Source organism: Sycon ciliatum, chromosome 7 (assembly GCF_964019385.1).
Source record: "Sycon ciliatum chromosome 7, ocSycCili1.1, whole genome shotgun sequence".
NCBI classification, from domain to species: domain Eukaryota; kingdom Metazoa; phylum Porifera; class Calcarea; order Leucosolenida; family Sycettidae; genus Sycon; species Sycon ciliatum.
Genome location: NC_088649.1, coordinates 5,127,478 through 5,143,567, shown reverse-complemented (window position 1 = coordinate 5,143,567; position 16,090 = coordinate 5,127,478). Strand labels below are relative to the sequence as shown.

The 16,090-nt window shown below is 48.1% G+C and overlaps 1 protein-coding gene, 1 long non-coding RNA gene and 1 other non-coding gene across 3 annotated transcripts in view; 2 read left to right on the top strand and 1 right to left on the bottom strand.

The window, feature by feature from the left end:
* Nucleotides 1-16,090, top strand: part of LOC135821533 (VPS35 endosomal protein-sorting factor-like) — a gene marked incomplete at its 3' end in the record, with an annotated part of 33,966 nt that overhangs the window by 3,415 nt on the left and 14,461 nt on the right. The window contains exons 7-16 of the mRNA XM_065334531.1: nucleotides 684-812; nucleotides 1,030-1,114; nucleotides 2,403-2,480; nucleotides 5,936-6,032; nucleotides 6,523-6,570; nucleotides 7,092-7,185; nucleotides 7,529-7,606; nucleotides 11,820-11,865; nucleotides 12,384-12,460; nucleotides 14,584-14,630. Coding sequence (XP_065190603.1) covers nucleotides 684-812; nucleotides 1,030-1,114; nucleotides 2,403-2,480; nucleotides 5,936-6,032; nucleotides 6,523-6,570; nucleotides 7,092-7,185; nucleotides 7,529-7,606; nucleotides 11,820-11,865; nucleotides 12,384-12,460; nucleotides 14,584-14,630 — 779 coding nt within the window. The remainder of the gene's footprint in view (nucleotides 1-683; nucleotides 813-1,029; nucleotides 1,115-2,402; nucleotides 2,481-5,935; nucleotides 6,033-6,522; nucleotides 6,571-7,091; nucleotides 7,186-7,528; nucleotides 7,607-11,819; nucleotides 11,866-12,383; nucleotides 12,461-14,583; nucleotides 14,631-16,090) is intronic.
* On the top strand, nucleotides 4,347-4,419 carry Trnak-cuu (transfer RNA lysine (anticodon CUU)). Its single transcript has one exon. It is a non-coding gene; the product is annotated as a tRNA-Lys (tRNA).
* On the bottom strand, nucleotides 9,574-10,925 carry LOC135820814 (uncharacterized). The gene is made up of 2 exons (XR_010554205.1): nucleotides 10,345-10,925; nucleotides 9,574-9,942 (listed from the first exon to the last, which is right to left on the bottom strand). It is a non-coding gene; the product is annotated as an uncharacterized LOC135820814 (long non-coding RNA).

The window sequence follows — 16,090 nt, the reverse complement described above, 5'->3', positions numbered from 1 at the left end:
GTGTGTGTGTGTGTGTGTGTGTGTGTGTGTGTGTGTGTGTGCGTGCGTGTGTGTGCGCGTGTGTGCGTGTGTGTGTGTGTGTGCACTTGACCCCGTGCAATCACACGACGAGGCACTGACACAAGTCAGCCGTGATGCATAGGAGTATTTGAGCATGCATTCACCTGGTTGTGGGAAGAGCGCAGTACACAAGAGGTACACAATGGAGAGTAGGGATTTTTTGTTGTAACTCAGAGTTGTCATGGTTACAACCAATCATCGGACAACCCCTCTTGCCTAACCCCTCTTGCCTTGTGTACCTCTTGTGTCTGTACTAGAGAGGTTCTGCTATACGTGAAACGTAGAGAAATCACGTAGAGAGCAGGTATCTGGGTTAGAGTCTACGGCTTCGCGTGTTTTGGGTCCAGATTTCTACGCGTAGATGAGGTCACAGTCTCTACGTTGTGCCACACGCAAAGAAAATGCGTGGGTATCACACAAGTGCAGGCAGAAAACTGCCAAATATGGAAGGGGAACTTCCCCGTACACATTCCACGTGACTTCTCTACGTGAAACGTAGAGCAGAACAGGATTTCTTTATGTTACGGGAACGCGAAGAGAGTTCGCGTGATTCTTTGTGTCGCGTTCCCGAAACGTAGAGCAGAACCTCGTAACTGTTTCCCAATATTTTTGTTTTTTTCCAGGGCTCTATGAAAGAGATGATGAATCTAAGCCAGCAAGAGTATGTGAAGCGTATTGATGAGTTGCATAAGGCCATGTCTGATGCATGGGAAGGCGACCAGCGCGTCAAGACTCTCAAGATTGCTATTCAGGTTTGTGCCCATGTCTGTGTGTGTGTGCGTGGGGGGGGGGGGGGGGGGGGTGCTTGTGTGTGTGTGTGTGGGGGGGGGGGGGGGGTGCTTATGTGTGTGTACGTGTGTGTACGCGCATGGGTGTGCGTGTGTATGTGTGTACGCGCACGTGTGTGTGTTGGTTACATGCTTGTCTTGATCGCTGTGCTGTGCTGTGCCTGCCTGCCTGCTGCTGCAGTGCTCCAAGTTGCTGGGCGACACGAACGTGATTAAGTTCTACCCGAGCAAGTTTGTCCTCATCACGGACATACTGGATACGTTTGGTAAGCCATGCTCTGTTCTTCCGATTTTTTTATACTTGATGGAGAGCCAAGGATTAGTTTATATTTGTAACATGGAAATTGTGGGCACATATTTTCCACATATTCCACATATTTCCACATATTTTCCTTGGTTCACCACCTGAGATTAATTTATAGAAAAGAAAAAGGACCAAGGAACTACAATGCTATCGCATGAGCTGATTGTTTAGTAACCGGTGGTGTTAGTGGACATTGTAGCGTACCTTGTACTAGTTCCTTGGTCCTTTTTCTTTTCTATATATTACACATGTAGCCACGTATATTCGTAGTGCCGAAAAGTCAATCCATCTTCCGTAATAGTGATGAATGTGACATGGAAATCGATTTTGGAAAACCTTCATGCCTTTATTGTTGTGCGGCGATGACGGCAGAATTTTGTTCTCTTTATTGCTATTTTAAGCACCTTCCGTAACTCGACGTGTTTTCGACCCACGCAAGCATCTCTCCAGACCATAGCGATTTATTTCTGAAGCACCCCCGATTGAGGCAGAAATGTTCAGGGCTGTAGCTGAACCCACCTAGTGCAGCTTTCCACCTGACGTTTAGGTTTTGGTGCCGCTGCCTTTTTAAAATCGGAAGCGCCCCTATACAATGCAGGATTCAATTTACCAGCACCCCTGTTTACCCAATGCTTGCATGTAATCACTAAGGGCGCGTTCAGACTACCGAGAACCCCGCGTCAAACCGTGAATGGCGATAAACCGTGAACGATATTTGCACTACCGGTAATAAACTAATATTACTTGTGCAGCTCTCACCGCGGCATTAAGAAGGGATTTTCCCCTGCTCAAAGCCTGAGCACCTTCAAAGCTTGTTTTACTGCCGGAATGCCGTGTCCGCAGCAGCAGCCGCGGCAGTAAAACTGTTCCGCCGGCAAAGTGCCAGTAACGTCACTTGATCCTATCACCCTGGAAACTTTCCCATTCCGTCTTTTTTTTATCGGTGGTCTGAACGCGCCCTTACCGTATTGTCTTGTATTAAGTTATGAAAGCCTGTATAGAAGACTGTTTCGAATACAAGCCTGATTCTCAAGATTCACTGACAGCACTTATGCCTGGTTTTAGTGTTGACATACATAGAAATACCTGATGTGAATGGAAGCCAAGCCCATGACATCGGCTTCTACAGTAATAAGCTAGGAGGTGCATTCTGTAAAAGAAAAGAAAAAAGCCCGGCTTTAATACGCGACATTATGGTACTCATGTTTCTTGCCCTGTTCTCGGTGTCTTGCTCATGCCCTGCCCTGCAGGTCGCTTGGTCTACGACCGTATTTGGCGCAAGTCCACCATCTCCGTGCCGGGAAGCAGTGTGCCGGTCATGTTGCCAGGTGAGTGGTTGCCATAGTGTCAGTCATGTTGCCAGGCGAGTGGTTGCCATGGTGCCAGGTGAGTGGTTGCCATGGTGCCAGGTGAGTGGTTGCCATGGTGCCGGTCATGTTTGTTATCAAATGTACGCCGTCTATATATGGGTACTGTACTCTACGTTACTACTCTACTTTATCACTCTCTTTACACGGCAGCACGGAATGTAGGTTATGATAACAGTTATATTCATTGAACACAAAGAGGACTAAAGCAGAGGACTCGGGGGCAATTATGAGGAGAAGACAACTCGGAGGACTACCAACTGTAAGAACAACTGGGAGAACGACTAGGAGAACCCACTAGGAGACCTACTCGGAGAATCAACACTGCGCAAGCGCAGCCTTCTGGTTATATCTAAAGTTGTTGAGGTAAAAAGGGGTGCATGCAGTAAGTGGCAATAGGGTGAGCGGGAAAAGGGGTGCATGCAGTAAGTGGCAATAGGGTGAGCGGGAAAAGGGGTGCATGCAGTAAGTGGCAATAGGGTGAGCGGGAAAAGGGGTGCATGCAGTAAGTGGCAATAGGGTGAGCGGGAAAAGGGGTGCATGCAGTAAGTGGCAATAGGGTGAGCGGGAAAAGGGGTGCATGAATGTGTAGGGAGTGCATGAACGTGTGTAGGGGAGTGCGTGCGTACGGGAATGTGTACGGGGCTAAAGGACTCATGCAACATTACCCCCCTCTCTGGGTGGAAAGGACTCGTGTCCCCACGAGAAGAAAAACAAACAAAATACTGGATGGTTAAAGAATGTAAAGCGGGAATCACATACACAACTCACACACAACACGTATTCACCACATGCACAGTACACGATACATGAATAAAAAGAATCTAAAAAAAAAAAAATGAAGTTAATTAAGTGTAATAGGGCAGTCGGGGGGGGGGGGGGGGGGGGGCTCACAGACACACCACACACAGCGCCACGCACGCAACATACCAACACCAGACAATTTAACAACGCATTACACATATCAACACCAGACAATTTAACAACGCATGTAACACAATTCTTACTCGGACAACTCACACTCCGACACCAACTCCACGTCATCACGAAAACGGTTATACCTAGTGGAGGCAGGAGGTGGGGGCGTGGGCGGGGGTGGGGTGGGACGGGGAGGTGGATTGTTAGTGCTTCGTCGTGCTCACCGATCAGCGGCATGGCGGCGAGCCCGGGCGATGTAGGCGGCCGATCGGACTCGCCGCTGGTCCTGCCGCTGCGCCTGACGTCGCCGGATGACGCAGCGCGCATCCTCCTGCCGTCGCATCAGGGGACGGATGGGTTGGCGAGGAGGTGGTGGCGGTGGTGGTGGTTCGCGGCCCGCGGCCGGAAGCATCTGCACCGTGATGGTACTGCATACCAGACAGAACACAGGGGAAGACACACAGCCACCCACAAACAAACCAAAACAGCAATGTATGGGTTAGAAGCCACAGAGGACGAACACTCTGCAGGAGACAGCGAGGACGAACGCTCGGCTGAAGAAGAATAGCTAAATATTATACGGGCACTGCAACAGCGAGGACGAACACTCGGCTGAAGAGGAATAGTTAAATATTACACGGGCACTGCAACAGCGAGGACGAACACTCGGCTGAAGAGGAATAGTTAAATATTACGGACACTGCAACAGCGAGGACGAACACTCGGCTGAAGAGGATTAGTTAAATATTACGGACACTGCAACAGCGAGGACGAACACTCGGCTGAAGAGGATTAGTTAAATATTACGGACACTGCAACAGCGAGGACGAACACTCGGCTGAAGAGGATTAGGTAAATAAAAAAAGCTAGCTGCTCTACCGCGATACCGACTGCTCTACCGACTGTACTGCCCGGCTAGCTCAGTCGGTAGAGCATGAGACTCTTAATCTCAGGGTCGTGGGTTCGAGCCCCACGTTGGGCGCCAATGTTATCAAATGTACGCCGTCTATATATGGGTACTGTACTCTACGTTACTACTCTACTTTATCACACTCTTTACACGGCAGCACGGAATGTAGGTTATGATAACAGTTATATTCATTGAACACAAAGAGGACTAAAGCAGAGGACTCGGGGGCAATTATGAGGAGAAGACAACTCGGAGGACTACCAACTGTAAGAACAACTGGGAGAACGACTAGGAGAACCCACTAGGAGAACTACTCGGAGAATCAACACTGCGCAAGCGCAGCCTTCTGGTTATATCTAAAGTTGTTGAGGTAAAAAGGGGTGCATGCAGTAAGTGGCAATAGGGTGAGCGGGGAAAGGGGTGCATGCAGTAAGTGGCAATAGGGTGAGCGGGAAAAGGGGCGCATGCAGTAAGTGGCAATAGGGTGAGCGGGAAAAGGGGTGCATGCAGTAAGTGGCAATAGGGTGAGCGGGAAAAGGGGTGCATGCAGTAAGTGGCAATAGGGTGAGCGGGAAAAGGGGTGCATGCAGTAAGTGGCAATAGGGTGAGCGGGAAAAGGGGTGCATGCAGTAAGTGGCAATAGGGTGAGCGGGAAAAGGGGTGCATGCAGTAAGTGGCAATAGGGTGAGCGGGAAAAGGGGTGCATGCAGTAAGTGGCAATAGGGTGAGCGGGAAAAGGGGTGCATGCAGTAAGTGGCAATAGGGTGAGCGGGAAAAGGGGTGCATGCAGTAAGTGGCAATAGGGTGAGCGGGAAAAGGGGTGCATGAATGTGTAGGGAGTGCATGAACGTGTGTAGGGAGTGCATGAACGTGTGTAGGGGAGTGCGTGCGTACGGGAATGTGTACGGGGCTAAAGGACTCATGCAACATGTTGCCAGGTGAGTGGTTGCCATGGTGCCGGTCATGTTGCCAGGTGAGTGGTTGCCATGGTGCCGGTTATGTTGCCAGGTGAGTGGGTAGCTAGTACTACTCGGAAACTAGTCTCAGTACCATTGTCTTTGAATTGATAACCGCAATCAATAAGACAAGCTGAATCGACATTTGTGTATACTTTATTCATGGAATGTAAAGCGGAGGAGATAATGTGCTATAAAACAATGAAAATAGGAAGAAATAGTGTAGAGAAAAGGTTAGGAGTCTTTTCATTATTATTTTCAAGCTGGGTATGTGAACCTTGTGGAGAAGTAGATAAGCAGTAACTTTCGGCCTTGTCAGTAAGAGCATATGAAGGTGTGAACATAGTATTTATTTTTAAGCTGGATTAGCTTATGCTAAAGCTGTATCAGCTATCACTGATGCTGAATTAGCTCACCCTAAATCTGGTATTTGCTAGTAAAGCTGAAAACAATGAATGTACAATCATGTAGCTTTGTGTCATGGGTTACATTTTCAAATGCATACTCGTACATACCTCTTTTCTCAGACATGACTTTCTTTACCGATACCAGTCTACCGATATTCTCTTTGTTCGTATCCCATGCTCTGGTTTTACTTGTGGTTGTTGTCATTGTTGCTGGCGCTGTTGCAGAGAAGTTCACGGTGGAACAGGTGCCTGACTCCGCCAAGGAGACCTGTCGCAACTGGTTTTTCAAGATTGCCTCCATTCGCGAGCTTGTTCCCCGATTGTATCCTCGCACCCAGTTCACCACTGATACTCTGTTCATGGCACACAGCAGTAGTGCAGCTCCCTGCTGATACTCTGTTCATGGCACACTGCAAGAGTACGGCAATGCACATAGTGTGCAGCTGCCATGATTCGTTTTCAGAATTTTAAAACGTCATTTTTCATGCTGTAGCCAGCTGTATGCATGCATTCACGATGTAAGTTCTGCTATGCCCAGCGTGGCTGTCTCTCTCTCTCTCTCTCTCTCTCTCTCTCTCTCTCTCTCTCTCTCTCTCTCTCTCTCTCTCTCTCTCTCTCTCTCTCTCTCTCTCTCTCTCTCTCTCTCGTCTCTCTCTCTCTCTCTCTCGTCTCTCTCTCTCTCTCTCTCTCTCTCTCTCTCTCTCGTTGTTTGATACTTCTGCTCAGTAGGGTATGTTGTCGGAGAAATAAACATTAGTTTACCCTGTCCTATCGGTCTGATACTATCCTTGACTAGTGCGTGTCGTGTTCAGCTTTGTCGAGACGGCCATCTTGAGATGCTACAATTTCCTTACCACGGAGTAAGTTACTGTCATGAGCGAATTTTCTCTTTGTCACCGCTAATTAGGGCGCGCATATTCCAAGCGTATCCGTTGTGTCAAGTATTGTGGTGGCGGACTGAAAGTACCCGCTGTGGAAATCTGTCGCTTACCCCATGGATAGCCACTAGGTCTGGCCTTTACCCCCTTGGCACGTTGATCCGTTGCCCTCCGGCCAGGTCGCTCCCTTGCCCATTGGTAGGTGTGTCGATCCCTTGGCTTTTGGGCAGGTATGTCTCTTACCCCTATCCCTGGACTGGTCTCTCCCTTCATCTCAGAGCAGGTCTGAATACCTTCCTAAGGGTGGGTCTGTGAATGTCAGGTGATTGATTTGTTCTCATTTCCGTCTCTCTCTCTCTCACTCTCTCTCTCACTCACTCACTCACTCTCTCTCTCTCTCTCTCTCTCTCTCTCTCTCTCTCTCTCTCCTGTGTGTGTCTCTCTGTGTCTTTCTTTCTGCTTCTGCAACTGCTGGTGCTTCTGCTGCTGTGTCTCTTCCACAGTGAGTTTGCCGAGGCAATGCGGCGCTTGACAAACATGATCCGTGGCATTGGCAATCCACTTGTGGCCGTCTACGCTCGCTGCTACCTGTGTCGCGTAAGAGCGTGTGTAACTGTTACTGATGACGATCAAAATACCTTTGTGCTAATAACTACAATTTGTGTGTGTGTGTGGCTTGCAATATGCTTCTTCTTCCTTTTTTCTGTGAGATCATGAAAGCTGCTTGTGATCCACACTCAACGGTGGCTCTTGTGCCGAGATCAAGATGTCTTTGTGTTTGTGTGTGTGTGTGCGCGTGCGCGCGTGTGTATGTATATATGTGTGTGTGTGTGTACGTGTGTGTGTGTGTGTGTGTGTGTGTGTGTGTGCGTGTGTGTGTGTTTTGTGTGTGTGTGTGTGTGTGCACGTGTGTGTGCACGTGTACCTTGTCTGTGCATAGGTGGGCGCTCTGGTGGCGCCACATGTGCGCAGTCATCTGATGCCCAACCTTTACGACTTCATGAACGCGTACACGCAGGTACGTTGGAAAGCGTTGTTGCCCGTGGAACGCATTGCTTACGTTGTGAATGCGGGACACAACTGAACGGGACGTTTGCATCAATTTCCCACCGTTAGGTTTTGCGGAGCAAGTCCACTACAACCGTACACACTGTTATACCAACTCTGTATAAAAGATCATGAACTTTGTAAGGTCGTACTCGTAAATGTACTAGAGTGGGTTGTACCCGTCAAAAACGGGGCAACTTGCCCCGCAAAAAGGAGACGGCGTACCTGCAGGCTACAGTTTTCACACCAAGGTTCAACTCAAAGGTTCACCTCGAGTGACAGGAACGGGCCCAAACAGGCTGTAAATTGTAGCCTGAGGGCACGGTGACCAGGTGACTGGTGTACGCATGGGCAGGTGACCACTTACTCAAACGTGTTCGATTGGGAATAATGGCCCAACGCTGCATGGCAGCCTTTTCGGACCAAAACCAGTCGACTCAGCTGCCAAAAGACTACAAAATATGGACCAATCGCGGTCACCCGTGCTTTTATAAGAACGAAACGGCGTTTTTGGTGACTTTTTGCATACACATCCCTATCTAGTAGGGCGCAGTCACCCAGTTTCGGTGGAAGTGCGCGAGTTCGATTGGGAATAAAGGAGGAAGGGAGCAACTCAGTTTCCTCGGACCAAGACCATTCGACTCAGCACCCCGAAGACTACAACTGGTGAAAAATTTGATTTTAGGGTATACTTCCCCTTTAAAGGGGAACTCCGGTCCAAAATCACCCCCATTTTTTATTGCGGAATCCATTAGAGTATGTCGTAAGTGGTAGAATGGCGAAAACCGGAAGCTTCTACGACAAGGATAACATACCTAAATTACCAATTGCAATTTTCCATATTTGGCACGAGGGGGCCCCCTCCCACCCTGTGACGTAAAACGTTCTCAGCCCGGTCCACTCAGATGAAGTTTTCAAATAATTGAAGCAAGAATGAAAAGTCCTTGGCCATTGTTGAAGTGCTTGTTGTTCTATGCCATGCCCGATTTATTGTCACGACTCGCTGCTGCGTCTCTGGATGCGACAATGTCACGAAGAAAGAGGCGCCTGCGGGCTGTCGTAGCATGGCTTTCCTCTGGCTGACGCGAACCTGACGACAGCTTGGCTATGGAGAGTATGTTGGAAGTATTTTTCTCCGACGAAAAATAATCGTGTCTGCACTGAGCATTTCACTGAGATGTGCTATGAAAGAGATTTCCAACAAGAGTTTGCACAAAGCATTGGTGGCTATAAGCAGAAGCAGCAGCGACGCTTGAAGCCAGGGTCTCTGCCATCCTGAAACTTGACGGTGCATGTCATACTAATAGTTAGTAGCTCCTCTACCTCTGCTGCCAGCAAAAGCAGACCATCTTCGATTTACTTCCAGGAACGTGAGCACGATGAGGTAAGTGAACGGCATGATTTTGTGCCGTCCAGAACGTAGCTCTAAACGACTACAGTCCTACTCAAAGTCCTCTACTCAAAATCCTAGTCAGTGAAGTCGAGAATTGATGTAATGTACATGGAACGTTATCATGTGTGTTATTTCGGTTCTCTTTATCTGTAAGTTTCCATTGCGTTACTTTCCGGTTGCAGCTACACTGCCACAAATACAAGGTACAGTATGATTTGTAGTCTGGAAATTTTCCATGCTGTCATACTGAAGTGGGCACCAAAACGTGTCCACTTTTCGTACAATGGCATGAGAGCACGGGTACAGTCGGCATGTCTGTCCCACAATGCCAATATTGGGAGAGCGCACGCCAAAACCAAGGAGGGTGTGCTCAGGTACAGGCTGGAATACACCAAAAGAACAAAGTGGCCAAGAAGCTGCACGACAATGTCCTGCAACTTCTTGAAGGACCTGTTGAACGATGTGCATACAACCATTCTCGGCATTCGCAACGGCACACGGCACCGGCACAACCCCATGCTCCCGAACACAGTACAGTCTTGTGCCATTGTATCTGTCAACTTTACCAGATTGTTCGTGCAGCTGCATTGGTGCAAAGCATGCGCCCACCCGAAAACACAAATATTGCCCGAGTCAAGAATAGTTATAAATCGTGTCTGTCAACTGTTTTCTACATTCTGCATGCACATGTACCAATGATTATGTGAACGTCAACCAGGCCAAGAAGCATTATCATCATCATCATCATCATGTCAAACTGCTTCCTCAAAGCCCCAGTGCGCATCTGCATTGGCTTCTGGTACAGCTGCTTTATCTTCGATACCACGCAAGACGGTATCACACGCCGCTGCTTGCGTCCAAAGTATCCATGGGTGAACCATGTGTATTGTCTATACGCCACATGTCTCCAAATCCTGCACAAAACAGTTGGAGAGATGTAGATACACATACCACGAGTGTCTTCATGATTGTGTAAAAGTAAATACTAGTAGTTTCAGTGTAAATAGTTTCGGATTCGAGTTAATATTTCTATGGGCTACTATACTAAAGACACTTTGGCCTTTTTTCAAATTTACATCACTTTTACACACAGTTGAAACACTTACAGTGCTAGGAATAGTATGAATGAAAGACATCGTTGTACCAGTATAATTATATTGGCATGGGTGCAATAGAACTTCATGATTGTGTGATGGAAGTTGGTGAATTTGAATACTGTACACAAAATCATTGCACAACACCTCCCATCTACTTTGTACCGGTACATGAAACATGGAAAGAAAGGAAATAATGAAACCGATTCAGTGAATCCTCACCTGTTTGACCACGGTCCACAGCTTGCCCGAAATTCTTCGAAGGAAAGCAATGCCACCTCGAGCACTGATTTTTGCAGGCAAACAACAGCAAACTCTGAGTGCTGCGTGACGCACTGCAGCCCTTCCTGCTCGCCGCGTTTACTGAAAGCTGCAGGAACCTCCCAGCAACAAGTCGACTCGACCTCGCTCCACATCATGCTGCATTGTCCGCAACGGCATCAAGCAGTGCTTCTCACGCGAGCACTTGCAACCAAAGCGTTCTCTTCACGTTCATCTGTTTTGTAGTCTCAGAAATATTACTTGTAGACAGTTTCGCAGACGCTGATGCGCGCTTCGGCTCGAACCTAAAAGGCCTCGGTGTTGTTGAATCCGAAGTGGCGTCCACCTCCACACCTCCCGTGGTCTCCTCTTCCTCCAACATGATGATCGAATGAATACTAGTACAAGGGTTATTGATTGAAGAAAAAACAGTGAATACCTTTTTCAAAATTTCTGCAGGTCTACCATTTGAATAAAAAAATTTGGAGGTCACTGAGAACGTTTTACGTCACAGGGTGGGCGGGGGCCCCCTCGTGCCAAATATGGAAAATTGCAATTGGTAATTTAGGTATGTTATCCTTGTCGTAGAAGCTTCCGGTTTTCGCCATTCTACCACTTACGGCATACTCTAATGGATTCCGCAATAAAAAATGGGGGTGATTTTGGACCGGAGTTCCCCTTTAAAAACCAGCGGTGAAACGAACATCCAAACCCAGCAGCTGAATATTCTTTGGCTTAACGAGCGAACGAATATTCTTTCGTTAACACGGATGACACCACATGCCCTCCTCTCAGTCATGTAGTAGTAGTATTCTTTTATTTTCCATCGGAAGCCTCAACAGGCATGGCAGACGCTAGTGCCATATACAATGTACCACTTCATAATGCCATTTCGAAGTGCATCACAAGTTCTGTACACTAGTGGCAGCCCAGTATGTGCGTGTATGCGTGCGCATGCAGTACGAAGTCACAGGACTGGCTGTATACACTGCACTGTGTTCAGCGTGCATGCACCTGCATACACTGCACTCGAGGTGACGTAACGAATACTCACCATGAGAAATATTTGTTCGAATGTGACAAACCGAACGAATAGTCGAATATTCGGTATATTCGTTTCACCACCATACATTATACATCACCATGTGAAGTTCATCCACCGTCCGTAGAGGGCTCAATTTGCCGAAAGCAAAGAGCGGAATACACAGCAGAAGAACGAGCAGTTGTTTTTCGTCACTCGAGTTTCACGAACTGAATCGATCATCAGACGAAAGTAGACTTCTATTGTCGTCTGCTCATTCTTCTGTCTGTGTACATGAGACATCATTGCTTTTAGAATGGTTATAGGATGTCATATTGTGATGCTCTTCGTGCACGTACAGGTTGTCTGATCTGTGTGTGTCTTGTTTTTGTTGTTTTTCTCATGGTTTGTGCAGCTAAACAGCGACCATGTCAACAATGTGCTGGCTATGCAGAGAGTTGGTGAGGTCTCTCTCTCTCTCTCTCTCTCTCTCTCTCTCTCTCTCTCTCTCTCTCTCTCTCTCTCTCTCTCTCTCTCTCTCTCTCTCTCTCTCTCTCTCTCTCTCTCTCTCTCTCTCTCTCTCTCTCTCTCTCTCTCTCTCTCTCTCTCTCTCTCTCACTCGCTCCCTCACTCCCTCCCACTCTCCCTCCCTCACTCACTCACTCACGTACACTTATACTCAATCTCTTCTCTCTTCTCCCTCTAAGTCGTACACATTTTCTCTTTTCCTCTGCTTTTTCCAAGCTTGCTAAGTGTGTCCTGTTCTTATAAAGGACCCAGATCATCCCATACCTCTACAATACCTGTATCTGATGGTTATCTATTCATCTCACTAGCCCTGTTATCCGTTGGTCCTTCTATGTTTGTGTCCTTTGTGTATTTATTTGTGTGTGTGTGTGTGTGTGTGTGTGTGTGTGTGTGTGTGTGTGTGTGTGTGTGCGTGCGTGCGTGTGTGTGCATACGACATGTGTCCTTGTAGACTTTGCGGACTACTTGCAGTTGTTTGTGCCCGGCCTGGAGTGGATGCTGCAGTGCGTCGCGAATCGCGCTCAAGAGGTATGCGAGGGCACCCTCCTCCTTTGACGAACATGTAGACGGGAATCTGATGAAGCAACTGCCTATCACTGCCATGCTCAAACCGGGGACTTTCCCCATGTAGAGTTGGTGCAGTGATGTCATTTTTGCTGGAGTGGTGTGTGTGTGGGGGGGGGGGGGGGGGGAGTTCAAAAGATCTCCCCCGAAGAGTACTCTAATTATATTAGCAGAAATTTTAGGTGCTTAAAATTTTTGGTACGTCAGAGGGCAAATACCAGAGCAGGTAAAAAAAAACTAGGCACAAAGATGCAGTTCCCTATTGGATAATGTGTGCCACTGTCAGTTGTTTGTGCGGCCATTGACATTTTGGATACGACAGAGAGATGCACCGAAAGTACTGAAAATTGAAGTACAGTCAACTTTGCGTATAAGGACACTCGGCGGGGCATCGGAAAAGTGTCCTTATTCGCGAAGTGTCCTTATACGCGAAGTCTCATATGTATACAGTCAGATGGGAATTTGCTCTGGGCATGGCAATTCTGTCGTTATTCGCGAATTGTCGTTATATCTGCAGTCGTTATTATTGAAGTTGACTGTACACTGAAATTTTGTGAATTTACAGTTAACATGACTGTGTTATAACTTATGAGGTCATTGGAAATTAATGAAGCGGCGTAGCCCTGAATGCCGCAACTGTCGTCGTTGCTTTACACAGCACCGTGTTTGGAGAGGGGCAGACCTACAGTACGGTCCTTGACTGTGCTAGCGCCGTGGGTACTCCAACTACGGAAAGTAGTGGGGTGGAAGCATGAAGCTAGGTACCGGTATATTTATAGTGTAGCCAGTATTACAGTACTGTTGGTCGCTGAAGAACTGGGGGGTCAGCCTCCTATCCTAGACCGTTCTTATTTTCATGTATTGCAGTCTACCGTGTGCACATCGGTATGCTGGGCTTGGTGAAATTCTAGCCTGGTCGCTCTTCGGCTCTCCGTTCTTCGGCGCTACGTTCTTCGACGCTCCGTTCTTCGGCGCTCCGTTCTTCGGCGCCCGCCAGTACTGTAGTCATCATCCCAGTAGAGACCCTTCAGACACTCATGCCCAGACGGCTGGTGAAGCTTACACACCCTCCTGTGAACCTACCGTGGCTGGTTGGGGGCAGTCCTCGCTCAACTCATCACCGCATCTTCTATCATTCTTGTGCCGTAATTCACAGAGGCAGCGCGCCTTAACCTGCAACAGTGCTCAAATACCCGTAATGGGCAGAGCGTAGTGCGCGAGAGGTGCACAAATGGAAGCAAAATAGGGCTGTTTCGTTGTTACTCAGAGTTTCATGGTAAAAACCAAATCATCAGACACATCGAAACAGCCCTATTGTGCTGTAACTCATAACCTTCACTGCCGCTGCTGTCACCACTGCTACTGTCGCGGACATTGAACTCCGTTGAGATGTCAAGCGGCCACGGGGCGCTGGCCCTGCAGCCGCGAGCACTGCATGCTGGTCCGTTTTCACGGTGTGTACATGAACTACAGTGTCTGTATGCGCTGCTACAGTCCATTTCAAAACTATAAACGTGCAGTGTTTTTGAAATATTTCAAATCTGGCTGGAACTTTTTGAGAATAGTTTTCGGAATATTGCTCAGGTCCGCTCCACAATTACTCTCATATAGTTTCTAAACGATAGGATAACAGACGCCCAATTTGGAAAAAATTATGCACAAAGTGATCACAGATTTTATGTGGTATAGATGCTGGCATAACGGTTTTTGTGTAGGTACGCGTCTATAGTTTTGAAATGGACTGTAGTACAGGCAGTAACGGCGCTGGCCCGGGTCATCCCATCGGATTTCAATGTCCACGACAGTACGTTGTGAGCTTGACGGAGATGTGTTGACGAAGAGCATGTTATGGTGATTATGCATTACTGTACTACACAATGAAATCCAGTCGTGTCGCTCAAGTTTGCGCCTTGCATCATTTCACGGCCTGGTGCTCACAGGTCTAGGTCTGTGCAATGCAATGCCCGGCGTGTACTTGAGTAAAGCGACTGGATTTCATTGAGCGGTGCTGTAGTAAAATGGTGGAGAGCTCTGCCACACCATCTCCAACATTCTTGCGTTGTGTTTGTGATTATCTTGACGTGCAGTCAGTGCTGGAGGATATCCTGGTGCGCTCGGCGAAGAAATGCAACACGTGAGTACTGTCCCGTGTGTGTGTGTGGGGGGGGGGGGGGGGGGGGGGGGCAGCGTGTGTGGGTGTCTATGTGTGGGTGTGTGTTCAAGGGTGAAAGCTAGATAGAAAGAGGCCGAGACAGAAGCCGGGAAACCGAGACACCAACACAAAGACAGGCGGATGCAGAGAGGAATACCTCATCATCTTAAAAAAAATAGCATGGAGAATTGAGATCGAGCCTGTTAGCAACGAGAGCACAGCAATCACCTTAAGCCGGCAGATTAATCAAGTGTCAACGTGCTCTGCCCATGATTCAAACTGATATCGGCTCAGGGCTCAATGACCCCCGCGATCCGCACAGCTCCTGCAGAAATGAAGAGCACTATAATGTAGTCCATTTAACCCTTTGGAACTGCACTGATCACACGACGTCGGGAGATAGCTGCAATTGCAAGTATATTCGTTCCAATTTCCATCATAACGCTGGTTCTACTTCACCGATTTTGACGATCTTGGGCTCGTTGGAAAGCTCTTGGAACGAGGATAACAGCGAGCCCAAACTCATTCAGGAGAGCGATTGCTGTCTGCTACTGAATGCCAGGAACGCCAGCTGAATACCAAATCCAAACCGGGAATAGTCCTTGTCTCGCCATTTCACTCGTGCTAGCTCAAAATCATTCAAATTTTTTCTAACAGACTCACAAAAGCCGTGACAAAAAGCGCTGGGAGTGATGTCACACGCTGCGTGGGCAGGAAGAGGGAAAATCCCACTTTTGAACGAAATTTGCACTTCGCTGACGCATGAGAAATCGAGCGAAAGTTCGGGCACTTGCCGCTCTGTTATACTAGCTCGTATCGACCCCGGAGTTTTTCGAGCCGACAGCTTAGATTCTCTGCTACCTCGTAGGTATTTCGATTGTTGAATTCGGTTGAGATTTGACTTAGTTGTGACTCGTTGAGTGCACTTGCACACATGACATTGGCATCGTTCGAATTCGAACGATCACCTCCAAAGGGTTAAAGCCTCTTTATCACTGCATGTCTTGGCTTTGTTGCGTGTGTGTGCCTCTGTGTGTGTGTGTGTGTGTGTGTGTGTGTGTGTGTGTGTGTGTGTGTGTGTGTGTGTGCGTGTGTGTATGTACAGTAGAGGTTGGTTGCATTTTTGAGTGCTCTGACCTCAAGTCGTTTGTGTCACGTAACACAGCCCTGTCCGTGTGGTGTAGACCAGGGCAGGGCTGTGGTGACCTCCGCCAGTGGCCTTGCAAGCTACTGCGGAGTTGTTGTTGCGCACTCACTGCACAAGTAGTCGGAAAGTTCATTTTGAGAATTTCGAAAATTTGAATTTGGAATGGTGAGGAGGACGACGACGAAGTCCAACCAGACAGAGAGGAGAAAGGAAGGAAGTGGTGGTGGTGGACGTGGAGCTGCTCTCGCGACGTGGAATGTTCGTTCCCTTGTCGAGGACTCTGGAGACGAGCGGA